Raw genomic sequence first — 15,524 nt, 5'->3', positions numbered from 1 at the left:
GGTCCTATTTAGAATACTGTGTCCAATTTTGGGCCCCACACCTCAGGAAGGACATACTAGCCCTGGAGCGTGTCCAGCGGAGATTCACACGGATGATCCCTGAAATGCTAGGTTTAACGTATGATGAACGGCTAAGGATCCTGGGATTGTACTCATTAGAGTTTAGAAGGTTGAGGGGAGATCTAATAGAAACTTACAAGATAATGTATGGCTTAGAAGGGGCGGATGCTGGGAAGTTGTTTCCGTTAGGTGGGAGACTAGGACCCATGGGCACAGCCTTAAAATTAGATGGGGTAAATTTAAAACAGAAATGAGATGACATTTCTTCAGCCAGAGAGTGGTGGGCTTGTGGAATTCATTGCCGCAGAGTGCAGTGAAGGCCGGGACGTTGGATGCCTTCAAGGCAGAGATCGACAAATTCTTGATCTCAGAAGGAATCAAGGGCTACGGGGAGAGTGCAGGGAAGTGGAGTTGAAATGCCCATCAGCCATGATTTAAATGGCGGAGTGGACTTGATGGGCCGAATGGCCTTACTTCCACTCCTATGTCTTATGGTCTTACGGGTGGGGGCAAGTTTGAGCCCAGTACAAGACTTGGCAGCTGCATTGGTGAAGAGGGCCCACAACAGACTCTTGGTGGCAGAGGCAGAGTCAAGTTTAGGCTGGCTGAGGCTGCATTGGCAAGGTCCTATGAAGACTCAGGGTGGCGGCAACATCAGTGGAGTTGGAGATGGCGCTGGAGAGTGGTGACTCTTGTGCTAGTGGCATGGTGAGCGGACTCATGGCTGGTTGCTCCAGGCCCATAGCTGAGCACTTAAGAAGAAGGGCTGTAAAATTGAACTTTATTTCTTTATTTTTCTGCCTTTATATTCTATATTTTGGTTTATTTTCTTTGTTTTAAGATGGCATCAGAGAGCAGCGACATTATACAACATTTTTCAGTGTATTTTGTAACAAAAATTCGTGACAATAACTGAATAAATCAAATTTGTTTATATAAATCTCTAACTTAACCAATGAATGGGTAGACCTGCTAGCTCAATCTAAAAGTCACCTTTGCAAAATAACATACTCAATTCCATGTTATATTACAGTGGAGAAACAATTTTATTTTAATGAGAATTGAAGGCAATTTTGTAACTTTAACCTGGAATGTATAAGACTCTGATTTATTTTGCTGATATTTTGTATATAGAGCTGTGGGCTTAAAGGATCAAGTGAAGTTAACAGCTAAGTTTTAAAATTGAACTTCTTGATGTCGGAATATCTTTGAGAAACTGTGGAAAATCCATTGCTATTGAATCATAAAATTACTTATTAAACAGCATTTAGCTTTTTGGTGATTTTACCACCCCACTGTCATGAAGTATGTCATAAATAACTGAGTATAGAAAATTGATTTTTTCCCAAGTTTTCCCTTGCTTGCAACAATATCTGATGTGGGAATGGAAATGTCACAATGATTTATGTAGTATATTAACTAATTAGTCTTGGTTTGATGTGGATTTGTTTTCAGAAATGAAGGGCATTTGTTTGACTTTTTTTGCACTGTGGAGATCAAACCCAATTTCGCCTCAAGTTTAATGTGAAGCAAGAGCAATAAAAGTTAAATCATTCCAATGTTAGACAGGAGGAGTTGTTCTCCCCTGCTAACATGTCATTTCAAATTAAATTAAGTTAGCCTAGGTTAAATGCACTAAGTCAAAACCTCACTAATGTTTTCCTTCACTTGGGGCAATAGCATGGTTTGTACTGAATTCAGATTCTTATTAGAGATAATGGGAACTGCAGATGCTGGAGAATCCGAGATAACAAAGTGTGGAGCTGGATGAACACAGCAGGTGAAGCAGCATCATAGGAGCACAAAAGCTGACGGGTCTAGGCCTGAAATGTCAGCTCTTGTGCTCCTAAGATGCTGCTTGGCCTGCTGTGTTTGTTCAGCTCCACACTTTGTAACCCCAGATTCTTATTAAGCGCGGGATATTGTTGCTTTTGAAATTGGCGTCTACCCGATAAGAGACATCTTTAAGCCAATATGGTAGATGACAGTAAGCACAGTAAGTTTTTTGTAATATTGTTGGTTACTATTACATTTAACTGGCTATGTTTTTGGGGCTCTTTTTCAGGAAGGAGATATCTGGCCCAATTCCACAGCTGAAGTAAATGTAATCTGCAGACCTAAAGAAGCAAAGGTGTACTACCAAACAGTCTACTGTGACATCACAGGTACGTAACCATCAGTTATTCGTCACCTGTGAAATCAACCTTTAGTGTTACATGTTTCAACCCACTCCCTGCTACTTGTCCATTCCTCTATTTCTTTTGCTACCTGATTGAATTCTATCTGACTAGTCCACTGGCTTAGCTAAAAATGCAGAGGCAGAATTAAGTATATTCACCATTACTAGAGAAGAAATATTAGACAAGCTCGTGGAGCTAAAGGCATATAAATCCCCTGGACCTGATGGCTTGCATCTGAGGATCTTAAAAGAAATACCTACAGAGGTAGTGGATGCATTGGTTGTAATTTTCCAAGAGCCTTGGATTCAAGGGGAGAAGGCAACAAAATGGATAACTATAGCTGATTAGCCAATTGTCATTTGAAATAGTTTGGAGGCAATTGTTAAGGAAATAATTGCAGTATATTTAGGAAATCATAATGTAATCAAACAGAGTCAGCATGGCTTCATGTAAAGGAAATTGTGTCTGACAAATTTGTTAGAGTTTTTGAGGAGATCTCAACCAGAGTTCGCACATGGGAACTGGTAGATATATTTGGACTTCCAGAAGGTGTTCAACAAGTTACCTCATAAAATGTTAATTCATAAGATAACAGCTCATATGTTGGAAGTCTAATATTGGTGTGGATGAAGAATTAGGTAATGGGCAGGAAACAGCAACTGAGCATAAGGGGTTCTTTTCCAGGTTGTAATCCTGTAACCAGTGGGGTTCCAGCGGGATCAATGCTGAGACGGGATCCATTTACAAATGGATGAAGGAAGTGAGTATACTGTAGCCAAATTTGCAGAAGACACAAAAATAGGTGGAAAGTCAAGTTACAAAGGAAGTAGAAACAATTTGCAGAGATATTGATAAATTAAGTGGGCAAAAGTTCTCAAATGGAGCATAATATTATAAAATGTGATGTTGTTTCTGTTGGAAGGGAGGACAAAAGAATAACATTGATTAAATAGAGAAAGCTGCAGAAAGCTATTTCACTAGGGAACTTGGGGTACTTGTGCATGAAACACAGAAAGCTAGCATACAAGGACAGCAGGTAATCAGGAAGGCTAATAGAATGTTTGCCTTTATTTCAAGGGGGCTGGAGTATACGAGTAAGGATGTCTTACTGTAAATGTACAAAGTACTGGTGAGGCTACACCTGGAGTACTGTGAGCGGTTTTGGTCCCCTTATTTAAATAAAGATATAATTTCATGGAGACAGTTCAGTGAAGGTTCAGGATGACCCCTGGCATCGAGGGATTATCATATGAGCAAAGGCTAAACAATTTGGAACTGTACTCAGCGGAGTTTTGAAGAATGAGAGGTGACCTCATTGAAATATCTTGGATTCTTAAGGGACTCAACAGGGTAAATGATGGCAGGATGTTACCCTCATGGGAAAGTCTAGGATCAGAGGGCATTGTCTCCAAATAAAGAGGTGCCAAACTGAATCCGAAATAAGGAGGAATTTCTTCTCCTGGGGGGTGGGGTGGCGCTGTGCGGTTGGGAGTCTTTGGAAGCCTAGCCTCAGAGAATTGTGGGGGCAAAGTCTTTGAGATATAGATTCCTAATCAATAGGGGAATCAAGGATTAGAGAGAAATGCAAAAAAGTGAGCATGATAAATGTCAGATCAGCCATGAGCCTGTTGTATGGCGGAGCAGACTCAAGGGGCCAAATAGCCTCTCCTGTTCTTGTTTCCGATGGTCTTGTGGCATTCCTGTACGTTATTCTTTGCGTTGTTTACCATATCAAACAAACTTGCAATATTGGGCCAGAAGTAGTCTGTTCGGCCCAACATGTCTGCTCCTCCGTTTAATGAGATCATGACTAATCTGAAAACCCTCAACTCCACTTTCCTGCCTTTTCTGCATAACCCTTGATTTCTTTCTTCCTTAAAAAATTGTCTTTCTCAGCTTTGAGTACACGTAACTTAGCAGCCTCAACAGTGCTCTGACTTTCCCAGATTTACTATGCTCTGAGAGAAGAAAAGATCATGGTTGATCTGCTTTTGTTTTGAATTCCATAATCCCATCTGCCTTTAGTAAACTTTCATTCCCCTGCCTGATAAGAATCTATCCGCCTCAATCTTAAAAGTACTCAGTGACCCCGCTTTAAATATATTCTGAAGCTGAGTTCCAAAGTTGCTCAAACCTCTGAAAGAAAACAGTTCAACTCTTTTCTGTCCCAACAGGGTGACCACTAATTTTCAGTGCCTCCTAGTTCTGGACTCACCCACAAATGTCGAACTTATCAAGACCATTCAGGAGCTAATATATTTCAATTAATCCACTCCACACTCTTCTAAACTCCAGTGAACTATCCATTCTGGTTTCTGTCTCAGTTCTACTGAAGTTGTATTTCACAATTACCTCACCTTCTGCAAACATTAATCTTTAGTCTCCTCCAAATTCTCCTTTGCTGCTCTTCCTCCAGTTACTGCATATTGTGTGTTTGCTCTGCATTGCCTGAACATTTATAATAGAGGTGTGACTGTCATTGTTAGATTCCACATTGCTTTATCCACTTTCTGTTCTTTTCTTTCCTCTAAGCATCTCACTTCCTACTATTCCTCCAGTTTTCACTTTATTGTTCTTTATCTTTTGCAAATATCCTGGCAATTGCTGTCTCATCTCTCGGCCTCATTCCTCATAATTTCAGTCTCCGTCTACATTTCTTTCAGCCGGTTAACCTTATCCTGCATATAAACTACCCGTCCACACATTCATCTCTAACCTGAACCATATCACTACAAAAGGGTGTTACACTCTGAGATATTTATCTTTCCGTTCATCTTACCTATGGCACCCTCACTCCTAACTGAACCATAGGAGTCAAATCCCCATGTTAACATCTGTTCTTTTTTTGCAAAATCCTCTCTAATATCAGTAGTTCCTTTTGTTTCAGTATTCATTCCCTTACTTTTCAATATTGTTGTCCTTACCGATTTCAAAAATTCACTCAAAAATCCAATTGTTCACCCAAACTACAACACTGCTTTATCTCACCAGTTCCCCTTTCTCTTTTGAGAACTGTTTTCATCATTTACCTTCAAACCTCTTCAACTCTTGTTTCTGCACTATTTGCAGTATCAGGACCATAGCATTCAAAATAATTAGCGACTATGACTATTTCAGGATGCTTATTGACCTCACTATCATTGTTCATACAGTACCATTCCATTGTTTTCCAGAGTTCTCTACTCATTTAATGTTGTTCTAATCCCACTTCTACTTTTTCCAGCATCATCAGCACATTTCCTGTAACGGTCTTACCTATCATTTCTACCCAATCACATTGAGTCTACCCCAAAGCTGCATCTTTGACTCCCTTCTGTTCCTTGTCTACATCCTGCTTCATGGCAACATCATCTGTAGGCATCTGCTAAGTTTTCGCACTAATTTTGTGCTTAGCTGATTGTTTAACTGACATCGGTTGGAGAACATAGGCAGTACAGAAGGCATCCTCTTGTTTTGTACATAAATCTGATTCCTTCCTTCTTCCTCAAATCCTTCTCCCTCGAGGTAAAATTGATGCCAGTCATGGGTAATGCAGTTTTGGTTTGTTTTTGAACTGAGTTTCACACCAAAACTCTAGATGTCGCTAAGATCATCTTTGCAACATCATTTTCTGGCATATCTACCTGACCCCATTGTGGCTTTGTCTATATTTTTCAATCACTTTAATGCTAGTGTCAGGTCTGTGGATCAGAGCCTGTCTACGCTTGTCCATAATTCTGATGCAAGGGTCTTGTCTCATTTGAAGACCAATTTCCTTGGCATCCCTGTACTCACTAGCATTAATTGGCTCCCTGTGCAGTAATGTACAAATTTCTTCATAGCCTGATTGTTCCATCATTCAGCTGTATGCTCCTACACGCGTTCTGTGCTCTTCTTCCTTTATATTCCTCCTTCTATCTAGGAATGGTTCTTCCATCAGAACGGCCTGTGCACTGTAAATGAAGAATAATATTTTCACAAAGAAATGGCATTGGCTTGAATTGGTAACTCTGTCTCTGCACACTTGCTGCCTCACTCACTGTTGTCTGCATTTTCTTTTACGTTTTATCTCCAATAAACATCCTGCCGAGTTACTTGTCTCCCTACATCCAAAGCATTTTAAGATGCATCTATTTGAACTTGCCATAGGCTATGTTCCCTCATTCTTCTTGAACCGTTGTTGAATGTCGGGTTGCTTCACTTCTCTGATTTGCTCCTCTAGACTGCTTTTTTATATTGGTACAAATTGCTGATGAAAAATCATGTGGATCAAGTAAAGTAAAATAAGAGGAATAAACGTTCTTCCCATTGTTGAACAAATAAGTGCATCATTCAGTGCAGCGCAGAGCTAGGATGACCTCTGGTTGAATTTCTAGTCATGACGAATTAGTTGGTCTCAACAGGTATTGGGCTATTCTCCACACTTACTTCAGGTTAGTGAAGAAAATTACAAGCGAGGAACCGGGATGCTTGTACATCCTCATTCAATCAGTTTCCACACAAACATAACACTGCAGCATCCAAGTAGTTGAAAATATAAAAATGCACTCTGCTTTTAAGGTTGGATCTCTTTCCCAATTCCTCCCTACTATATGTAGGCCTATTCTGGACCACACTCTAGTCTTTGACCGGAGAAGGTGGCTCAGGTGAGAAGCAATAACAGTCAAGAGTTCTGCTTTGTATGCAGTCAGTGATCTGCATGTAAGTTGTGTATAGAATTGCGTTTTTTTTTTAAACAGCTTCCTACAGTTTGTTTTTGCTCAGGTTTCTGTTGAAACATATTTGTATATTATTGGATGTAATCTATTCCAATTAAGCAGCGATAAAATTGCAGTTTTGTTTTTGAAAATAATTTTTCATCTGTAAGTATTCCATGTTGCAGTTGAGAGTTGTAAACCTGTGCAGTTCTTTTCTTTAATAAGCTGAAAATGTGTTCATCACAAAAAAAAGCACTTTTTAGTCGAGAGTCTCTTGTCCTCTTGACCTATGAATAACCCAGTTTTAAATTGCTGACACATAGCTGAGAGAGGTGTACAGCTTTACCAGCTAAAATTATTTAGATTCAAAAGCAGCAAATCAGCAGGGAAATCTCCAGCGCGAATTGAAGTAACCTCAATGGTGATTGTCTTTTAGACCCAAAGTGGCTGAATGCTTCAGTTTTCATTTTATCCCTTTGCTGTGACTAAGTCTCTTATAATTATCACATTTATGTGTCCTTCAGCTTTGCGAAATTCCAGCTGAATAAAGAGATACACTAGGTTCTCCTCACCCTTCAGCCTACAAATAGTGTAGGCCCCTATGCTCAGTATACATTTACAGTATTAGTATCGATTGCTGCATACACACCATTATCTCTGTCAAAAACGTTCCATATTCTATAATGTTTTAAAGTAATGTTCATATTCTGTTGTTGCCAATGGATCAACTAATGGGACACAGTATTTTACCCTTTTTTCTCTTCAAGCTAGAAATTTTCTCCCCCACTTCCAGTCCCCAATAATCTTCTAAGAAATACATCCATCATAAGCTGTTATTCCTGTTATTATTTTATCAAATCCCTCTTACAATAGAGTTCCGAGGACTGTGCACAGCATTTCAGCTGAACCAATCTCTTGCTCACACTCATAATTCAGTCTTGCTTTCAATTTATTGCCATGGCATTTAAAACTCTGACTGCAGTTTTGGGGCACCTTGAGATGTTTTTATTGTGGCAGACCTGTATAAGATTTTGAAGTAACCAAGCTAATATCATACACCATAAGTATATTTTATTGATATTTTAAAGGTTACGTAGAATCAGTCATCTGACTCATTAGCAAAGCACTTTTATGCTCTAGAGCAGTCTATTATTTCAACAAGTTGAAGCAATTAACACAGCAGAGACAGTGCCATTTATTGTAAAGACCTTGTCTTTTCTGCCTCAATAGGCAGAACATTTGCATAGTTTCATACCATGACTTATTTATAGTTTAGCTGTTTTGGAGATTAATAGCTCATTGATTGAATCAAGAGCTTCCCTTTTGTCTTGTTATTTCAAAACCCATCGCGTCAAGTTCTATCAGAGATAATGGGAACTGCAGATGCTGGAGAATCCGAGATAACAAAGTGTGGGGCTGGATGAACACAGCAGGCCAAGCAGCATCTTGGGGGCACAAAAGCTGACGTTTCGGGCCTAGACCCTTCATCAGAAAAGGACTGATGAAGGGCCTAGGCCCGAAACATCAGCTTTTGTGCTCCTAAGATGCTGCTTGGCCTGCTGTGTTCATCCAGCTCCACACTTTGTTATCTCATGTCAAGTTCTTCTTGGAATGTTTAGCATTTCATTTGGAAGACAGAGCTTTTAACACGACAGCTCTCTCTGCTCTTGGCTAGACTTTAAGCCTAAATGTTTGAGTTCTGGGTGAAGAGGGAAACAGATGATTCAGCCTTTTTCTTTTCCTGGTGGTCTGGGTTCCCACATTATTGAGGATAGGGAGATTTGTGAAGCTTCCTTCTCCTGATGGCCGCTTCCTTGTCCACCATTATTCTCAACTGGAATTGGCAGAATTTTAGAGTTTAGATCAGATACAGGGGCCTATCACAAACGGTTCTACTGTTTGGCATGGAAATAATCCTGTGTGGTAATTTGATCAGTTTGATACCTCATTTTTTGATATTTCAGGCGCTGTTATTGCTTTCCTCTTAGGTATTCCTTATTGAACCAAGCATGGTTCCGAGCTTTGATGGCAGTGCTAGAGTGGGGATTATGTTGGGCATGAAATACCACACGGTGGTTGAATGAAATTCTGCAGCTGATGTTCCATAGCACCTCATGGATGGTCTTGAGTTGCTAAATCTGTTTAAAATCAATCCCACTTATTACATTGGTATCCTTAATGTAATGATGGGACTTAGTCTCCACAAAGTCTACGTGATGGTCATTCCTACTTCTACTATCATGAGCAGATATATGGTGAGCACAAGGTCAAATATCATAGAATCACAGAACCCAACATTGCAGGATTAGGCCATTTCCATTCAATGGTTCCCTCACCACTTTCTACAAACCAGATCAGCTGCATCTCATAAAGAATGATATTTGACATCCAAAAGTCTGAATTATGAGGAGAGATCACATAAAAGATTTTGTGGCTCAGAAGGTTCATCAGCAGTTTGATCAAAGTTTTCAAGCTTCGCCAACACTGGACGACTCTTTGTGAACTCTCTACATCAGATCTTATTCTCACATTTCTTATAACCATCCCACACTTTTCTTAGATTGTGCACCTCCTGAGTAGCTGTAGCCTTGTGGACCTTGCTCTGTCTAAACACCCTATGAACTGTATGACGTTATTTGCTATGATCTGCCTGTACTGCTCGCTAACAAAGCTTTTCACTATACTTAGGTACATATGACTACAATAAGTCAAATCAAATCAGATGTTATCAGTACAGTTTGAGTACATGAAGAAAAATGCATTGACTTGTATGGGAACGTGAGACTATAGGACAGCTTCAAAAAATTTGGGAATGAATTTATGGAAAACCTCGCTGTGTAATTGGAGATAAACGTTTAGAACTCTATTCCACACAAAAAACAGTTGATACAAAATCAATTTATAATTTTGAGATCAAGAGTGGTAGATTATTCATAACCAGCGTTGTGAAGGGATGTGAGGCAGAGGAAAGCGTATGGACTTAGGTTGCAAGTCAACCATAATCTCACTGAATGGTGGACGATACTGGCTCTTTGAGCTAGGGAGCTTACTTGTTTTCCTATTTTTGAACTATTGTGATAGAGGTTGTGTGATTTATATATCCACATATGGTTGTTTAATATTGTTTTATTGTAAGTTTGGGTTTTGGTTTTTGAATGAGTAACATAGGTTTTATGTGTCTTTGGTTAATATATAACTTATACATACCAATGTAGCCATGGTGATTTCTTTTAAATCAGTTTTTGAAGCCTCACTTTAGAATTGTTTGCTTTTTTTTGTGTACATTGACGTAGTTTTATGACTGAACAATGTAAACAATTTTAGTTTAGATGGTCAGGATATGGTTTTTTAAACTTAAGTGAAAGACCAAAGTTTAAAGAGAGATTTTTTTCTTTTAGTTCTGTTTTTGGATAATCCTGTGAATTCCTTCAAGGAAAATGCCTCAGCAGACTAGAGCTCCTGAGTGAGGAAGGATTTGGTGAAACTAGATGGCCTTAGGGTAAAGAATTGTCACAGACCAAAAAGGTTGGCATAAAACCCTGTAGGGGATACTTTAAGCTGTGTATATTTAGGGTCAGATGAATACTATCCTTAGAAAGAAGATTGGTAGTTTTGGTCTCGGAATTAAAGTTACAATTGATTAAAACTACTGAGATGTTAGAGGCAGGGACACAGGTGTGAGTATTGTATCTTTGGGTCTTTTTGGGCACAATACAAGAAGTGTTTTGGGTACTCTACTAGGGGTGTGTTTTTGGATTTTACAAAAGCTGTTATTTTTCTTTTCAGTTTATAAATGTTATTTTGGGATTATCCTTTTGCTGCGTGATTAAAAGCTTTGAACTTGTGTTATAAGTAGATTGCTTGATTTATTTTATTGTCATTTCTTTTGTTAATAAAATTCTGTTTCGTTAATGAACTTCTAACCATGGACTGAAAGCATTAGCTGTGGTAATTATAAATTAATTTCCAGTATAAATCTTAAAGTTTTTGGGAAGATTTGTAGCTTGGGTGTGGATGAGGTTGTAGACTTGCTTGCTGAGCTGGTGTGTTTGATTGCAGACATTTTGTCACCCTGCTAGGTAACATCGTCATTGTGTCTCGAATTTGTGTCCTTCTTTCTCTGTGTGTATTGAGACCAGTGAGAATTGGTCGTGTCTTTTGGTGGCTAGTTGGTGTTCGTATATCCTTGTCAGTTTTCTTCCAGTTTGGCCTATGTAATGTTTCTCACAGTCCATGCATGGTATTTTGTATATCACATTAGTTTTGTTGGTTGTAGGTATGGGATCCTTTACATTCGTCAGTAGCTGCCACAGGTTGGTTGTGGCTCGTTTGGATAATGCCCTGATGCATCACTGCAACAACTTGGAATTGTGCAAAGCACATCAGGAGCACTTATGCAAAGTTTTTAAAAAGAATGGATACCCAAAATCACAATCTGCCGTTACCTCCTCAACAGACTGCAACAAGAGGACGCAACATGGCCAGACACAGCAGTCACCCTACCATACAACAGAGACATATCAGACACAACCACAAGAGTACTCAGATCCCTAGGTATCAGGGTAACCCAGAAACCAACAACCAACCACCTTAGCTAGTCAGACCTATGCAAGTCTCAGAAAGCTGAAATCAGAGCACCTTCGATACCATGGCCATAAAACACTTCCAGCACAGGAACATCACAGGGTTAGATGCAGAGTAGGTGTCCCTCTACTCTTTTAACCAAAAAAAAGCTTCCTTTAGTCATGTAAAATGAAGTAAAGCCACTCTACTCTTTTAAACCAAAACTACAGCTCCCTCACCACTCTCACCATTCAACACTCCTTGGAGAGGGACAGCACAGGGTTAGATTGAGATTAAATTCACCTCTATTCTTTTAAACGGAAATTAAATCTCCCTTGACATTATCCCCATCAAACAATCCCAGAACCAGGTTTGCATGAGGTTAGATAAAAAAATAAAGTTACCTCTACCCATTTTAAAACAGAAACTATAAAAAAGTTAAATACCCCCACCTATATCAAAAGACACAAATTAACAGTTTAGTAGAATCTTATACAATGGAGCAGAAATTTATTAAGTTAAAATAATATTTTCCAGACTGATGATGCACTTATGTCCCTGTGGTGCCCATTAGTTAGACTCCCAGAAGAACAATGAATGAAATTTGTGGAACCACTCAAAGATGAGTGGATAAAATGCAAAACATTAAAAGTTTTCACTTCATTTGTTAATTGCTGATTTTTAATGTGAAACCTTCTTCATACTTCAGATGAAAAGGTTTAATGAACCATTCTTTTTATTTCTTTGCTATTTCTCTTTGTTAAGATTGGTTGAGTAGAAGTTTGTGATGTTACCTAATTCATTATTCCTATATACACATATTACAACAGGGACAAGATTCAATGACACATTTCTAATTTATTTTCAAGTGTGATGAAATAAAATGCAAGGTTTTATGTGATTTCCTAGTCATTGGATTAATGTAGAAAGACAGTTCACTGCTTTGCAGTGCTGCACTTCATTCTTGACATGTTAATGAATATCCATTGTGAGGAAACCATATAAGCTTTGCGTATGTAATTTTTTAAAGGTACTGTTGTGAGGATTGAGATTAAAATAAAACTTTTGTGTGAATGCATTGAACATTCTAATCAGTTGTCCATTGACATTTTACAATATTTGTCATGTTGTTTAGGAATTTGCTGAACTGTGTATGTCACCGAGAAAGCAATTAAATTTTAAATTAATTTAAACGTCAGTGCCAAAAAAGCTCCTTTATGAAAATGCTGTTCCTGACTTTACACTTCTCCGTTTCTTCCCACTAAAATATTACTTCTGGATTCCAATTGTCCCTTTCTAAAAGAAGTGATCCTGAGCTGATACCAGTGTGTGCTGTTGCTGTAATTGCAGTTGATACACACTGAAAAAATTTACATTTTTGGGAACTTACACCTACAGACAGTAGTTCTGTTAATTCGGATGTAGGAGAACTGTCTCAATGTTGGCTCACTACACCAAGTATAGTTTTCTCTCTAGCACCAAGGTTAAAATTGAATATCTCAGAACTGAGGCTGTGAAACAAAAATTTTCACCTCATGAAGTATGAAGTACAACTTGACAGGCGAGTCTGTGCTTTCTTTTGTGTTTGTTTGTTTCATGTTATTAGCTTTCCCTGCTCCTTGCTTTGTTTCCCAGCTGAGAGGGAGGCAGCCTCTAGTCAATTCATGTCCATGTTTGAATAACCCATTTGCTGGAGATTTGAACGATAAAGCTTTTGAGAACAGCTATTTTGCTGCAAAATGCTTGCCCTTTGTTTGGTATGTCTCAAGAGCATGGCTACAATCTTAGATTTGTGGTAGAATTGCTTTTCTTTGGTGCAGAGTGATTTGTATAATTATTGTAGATCTTGTGAAATGATTTCAGATTTCTAATTTATTGTCAATTCTGATGTTGTTTATTAACTTTGAAGCTATGTCATTACTATAACTGCATATTGAATCAAAGTATAGTGGATGACTCCCCATTATCCTACATATATACTCTTGAATACTATCCAATTATAACTTGTTACATCCTGTTTATTGTGACTTGATGGGCCAATTTTTCAATTGCTTTATGTGAGCATTCAGTTGCTTTAGATAATGTCGCTTTTTTATTTGCCATGGGTTGTGCTAAAATAGTATTGATTCACTGATTGATTTATTCATATTGAGTCAGGGAGAATAATTGACAGGTGTTAAAATGTCAAATTTACATCCGTGTCTGTTTGAAGTTATTGAATTTTCAAAGGGAACAAAACTCTCTGTTTAGTGTAGTGAATACATTGTATAAATCTAAGTTGATCCCGGTGGTAGCAATAATGTTCAAATAGAAATTCAGAAATATTGTTGATGTTAGGCCATGGGTGAACTATATCCTCAAAAGCTGATGTCTTATTTTTAACTTTTCTATGCCTTTAAAACTCTTCCGGTCTTTTCTTTTACTCATCAGTGTGAGGCTGTACATAACATATCTGAGATCAGATAGTGAAAAACAACATTTAAAAAAAACTCTCATGCCAAATGTAAATTTTTAAATTCATTTTTAGGATGTGGGTGTTGCTGGCTGGGCCAGTATTTATCGCTCATCCCTAGTTGCCGTTGAGAAGGTGGCTGTGAGCTGCCTTCTTGAACTGCGGTAATCTACATGCTATAGGTTGACCCAGAGTGCAAGGATTTTGACCCAGCAGCACTGAATAAAACTTTGATAGATTTCCAAGTCAGGATGGGGAGGTGGTGGTGTTTCTGTGTATCTACTATTGTTGTCCTTTTAGATGTAAGTGGTCGTAGATTTGGAATGTGCTGTCTAAATGTCTTTATTCAATTTTTGCAGTGCATCTTGAAGATGGTAAACACTGTTGTCACAGTTCGTCGGTGGTGGAGGGAGTGGTTATTTGTAGATCTGGTACCAGTCGAGCAGGCTGCTTTGTTCTATATGGCATCAAGTATGTTTGGAGCTGAACTGTCCAGGCAAGTGGGGAGTATTCCATCACACTCCTGACTTGTGCCTTGTAAATGGTGACCAGGCTTTGGGGAGTCAGGAGATGAACTACTCACTGCAAAATTCCTACCCTCAACCTGCCTTTGCAGCCACTTTGTTTGTTTTTGTGGCAAGTCCATTGAGTTTCTAGTCAATGGTAACCTCCAGGATGCTGATAGTGGGGTATTCAGCAATAATAATACCATTAAATGTTGTTAGATTGCCTCTTATTGGAGATGGTAATTGTCTGGCTTTTGTTTGGTGCAAATGTTATGTATCATCTGTGAGCCCAAGCCTGAGTATTGGCCAGATCTTGTCACATTAGAACATGGATTACTTCAGTATCTGAGGAGTTGCAAACGGTGCTGAACCTTGTGCAATCATCAGCAAACATAACACTTCAACCCTGTTGATAGAGGGAAGGTCATCGGTGAAGTATCTGAAGATGTTTGGGGATTGGACATTACCTTGAGGAACTCCCATAGACATGTCCTGGAGTTGAAATGACCGACAGTCAATAACCACAAATATCTTCCTGTGTGCCAGGTACGACAGCAACCGGCAGGAAAATTGCCCCCTGATGTCCCTTGATTCCAGTTTTGCTGGGGCTCCTTGATGTAAAGGATTGACACGCTCACCTCACCTCTGGAATTCAGCTCTTTTGTCTGTGTTTGAACGGAGACTGTAATGAGTGGCCCTGATTCAACCCCAACTTGGTGTCACTGAGCAGGTGCTGCAGGCTAGCACTGTTGATGACACCTTCCATCACTTTACTGATGATCGAGAATAGACTGATGGGGCAATAATTGACTGCAATGAATTTGTCCTGCTTTCTATGTATAGGATGTATCCTGGGCAATTTTCCTCATTGTCAGGTAGATGTCAGTGTTGTAGCTATACTGGAAGAGCTTGGCTAGTGGTGTGGCAAGTTCTGGAGCACACATCTTCAGTACTATTACTGGCCTCTTGGCAGGGCTCATAACCTTTGCAGTATTCAGTACACCAACAATTTCTCGATCTCGCATCAAGTGAATTGAATTGACTGAATACTGGTATTGTAATGCTGGAGACCACTGGAAGAGTCCGA

At 39.0% G+C, this 15,524-nt stretch overlaps 1 protein-coding gene across 1 annotated transcript in view; it reads left to right on the top strand.

The window, feature by feature from the left end:
• The window catches only part of hydin (HYDIN axonemal central pair apparatus protein), a 654,146-nt gene that overhangs the window by 206,991 nt on the left and 431,631 nt on the right, over positions 1 to 15,524 (top strand). The window contains exon 10 of the mRNA XM_059651568.1: positions 2,126 to 2,225. Within this exon, the coding sequence (XP_059507551.1) occupies positions 2,126 to 2,225 (100 nt within the window). The remainder of the gene's footprint in view (positions 1 to 2,125; positions 2,226 to 15,524) is intronic.

The sequence above is a fragment of the Stegostoma tigrinum genome, chromosome 16 (genome assembly GCF_030684315.1).
Source record: "Stegostoma tigrinum isolate sSteTig4 chromosome 16, sSteTig4.hap1, whole genome shotgun sequence".
Taxonomy (NCBI): domain Eukaryota; kingdom Metazoa; phylum Chordata; class Chondrichthyes; order Orectolobiformes; family Stegostomatidae; genus Stegostoma; species Stegostoma tigrinum.
Note: the sequence above shows the minus strand (reverse complement) of the source record. Positions and strands in the feature narration are given on the sequence as shown.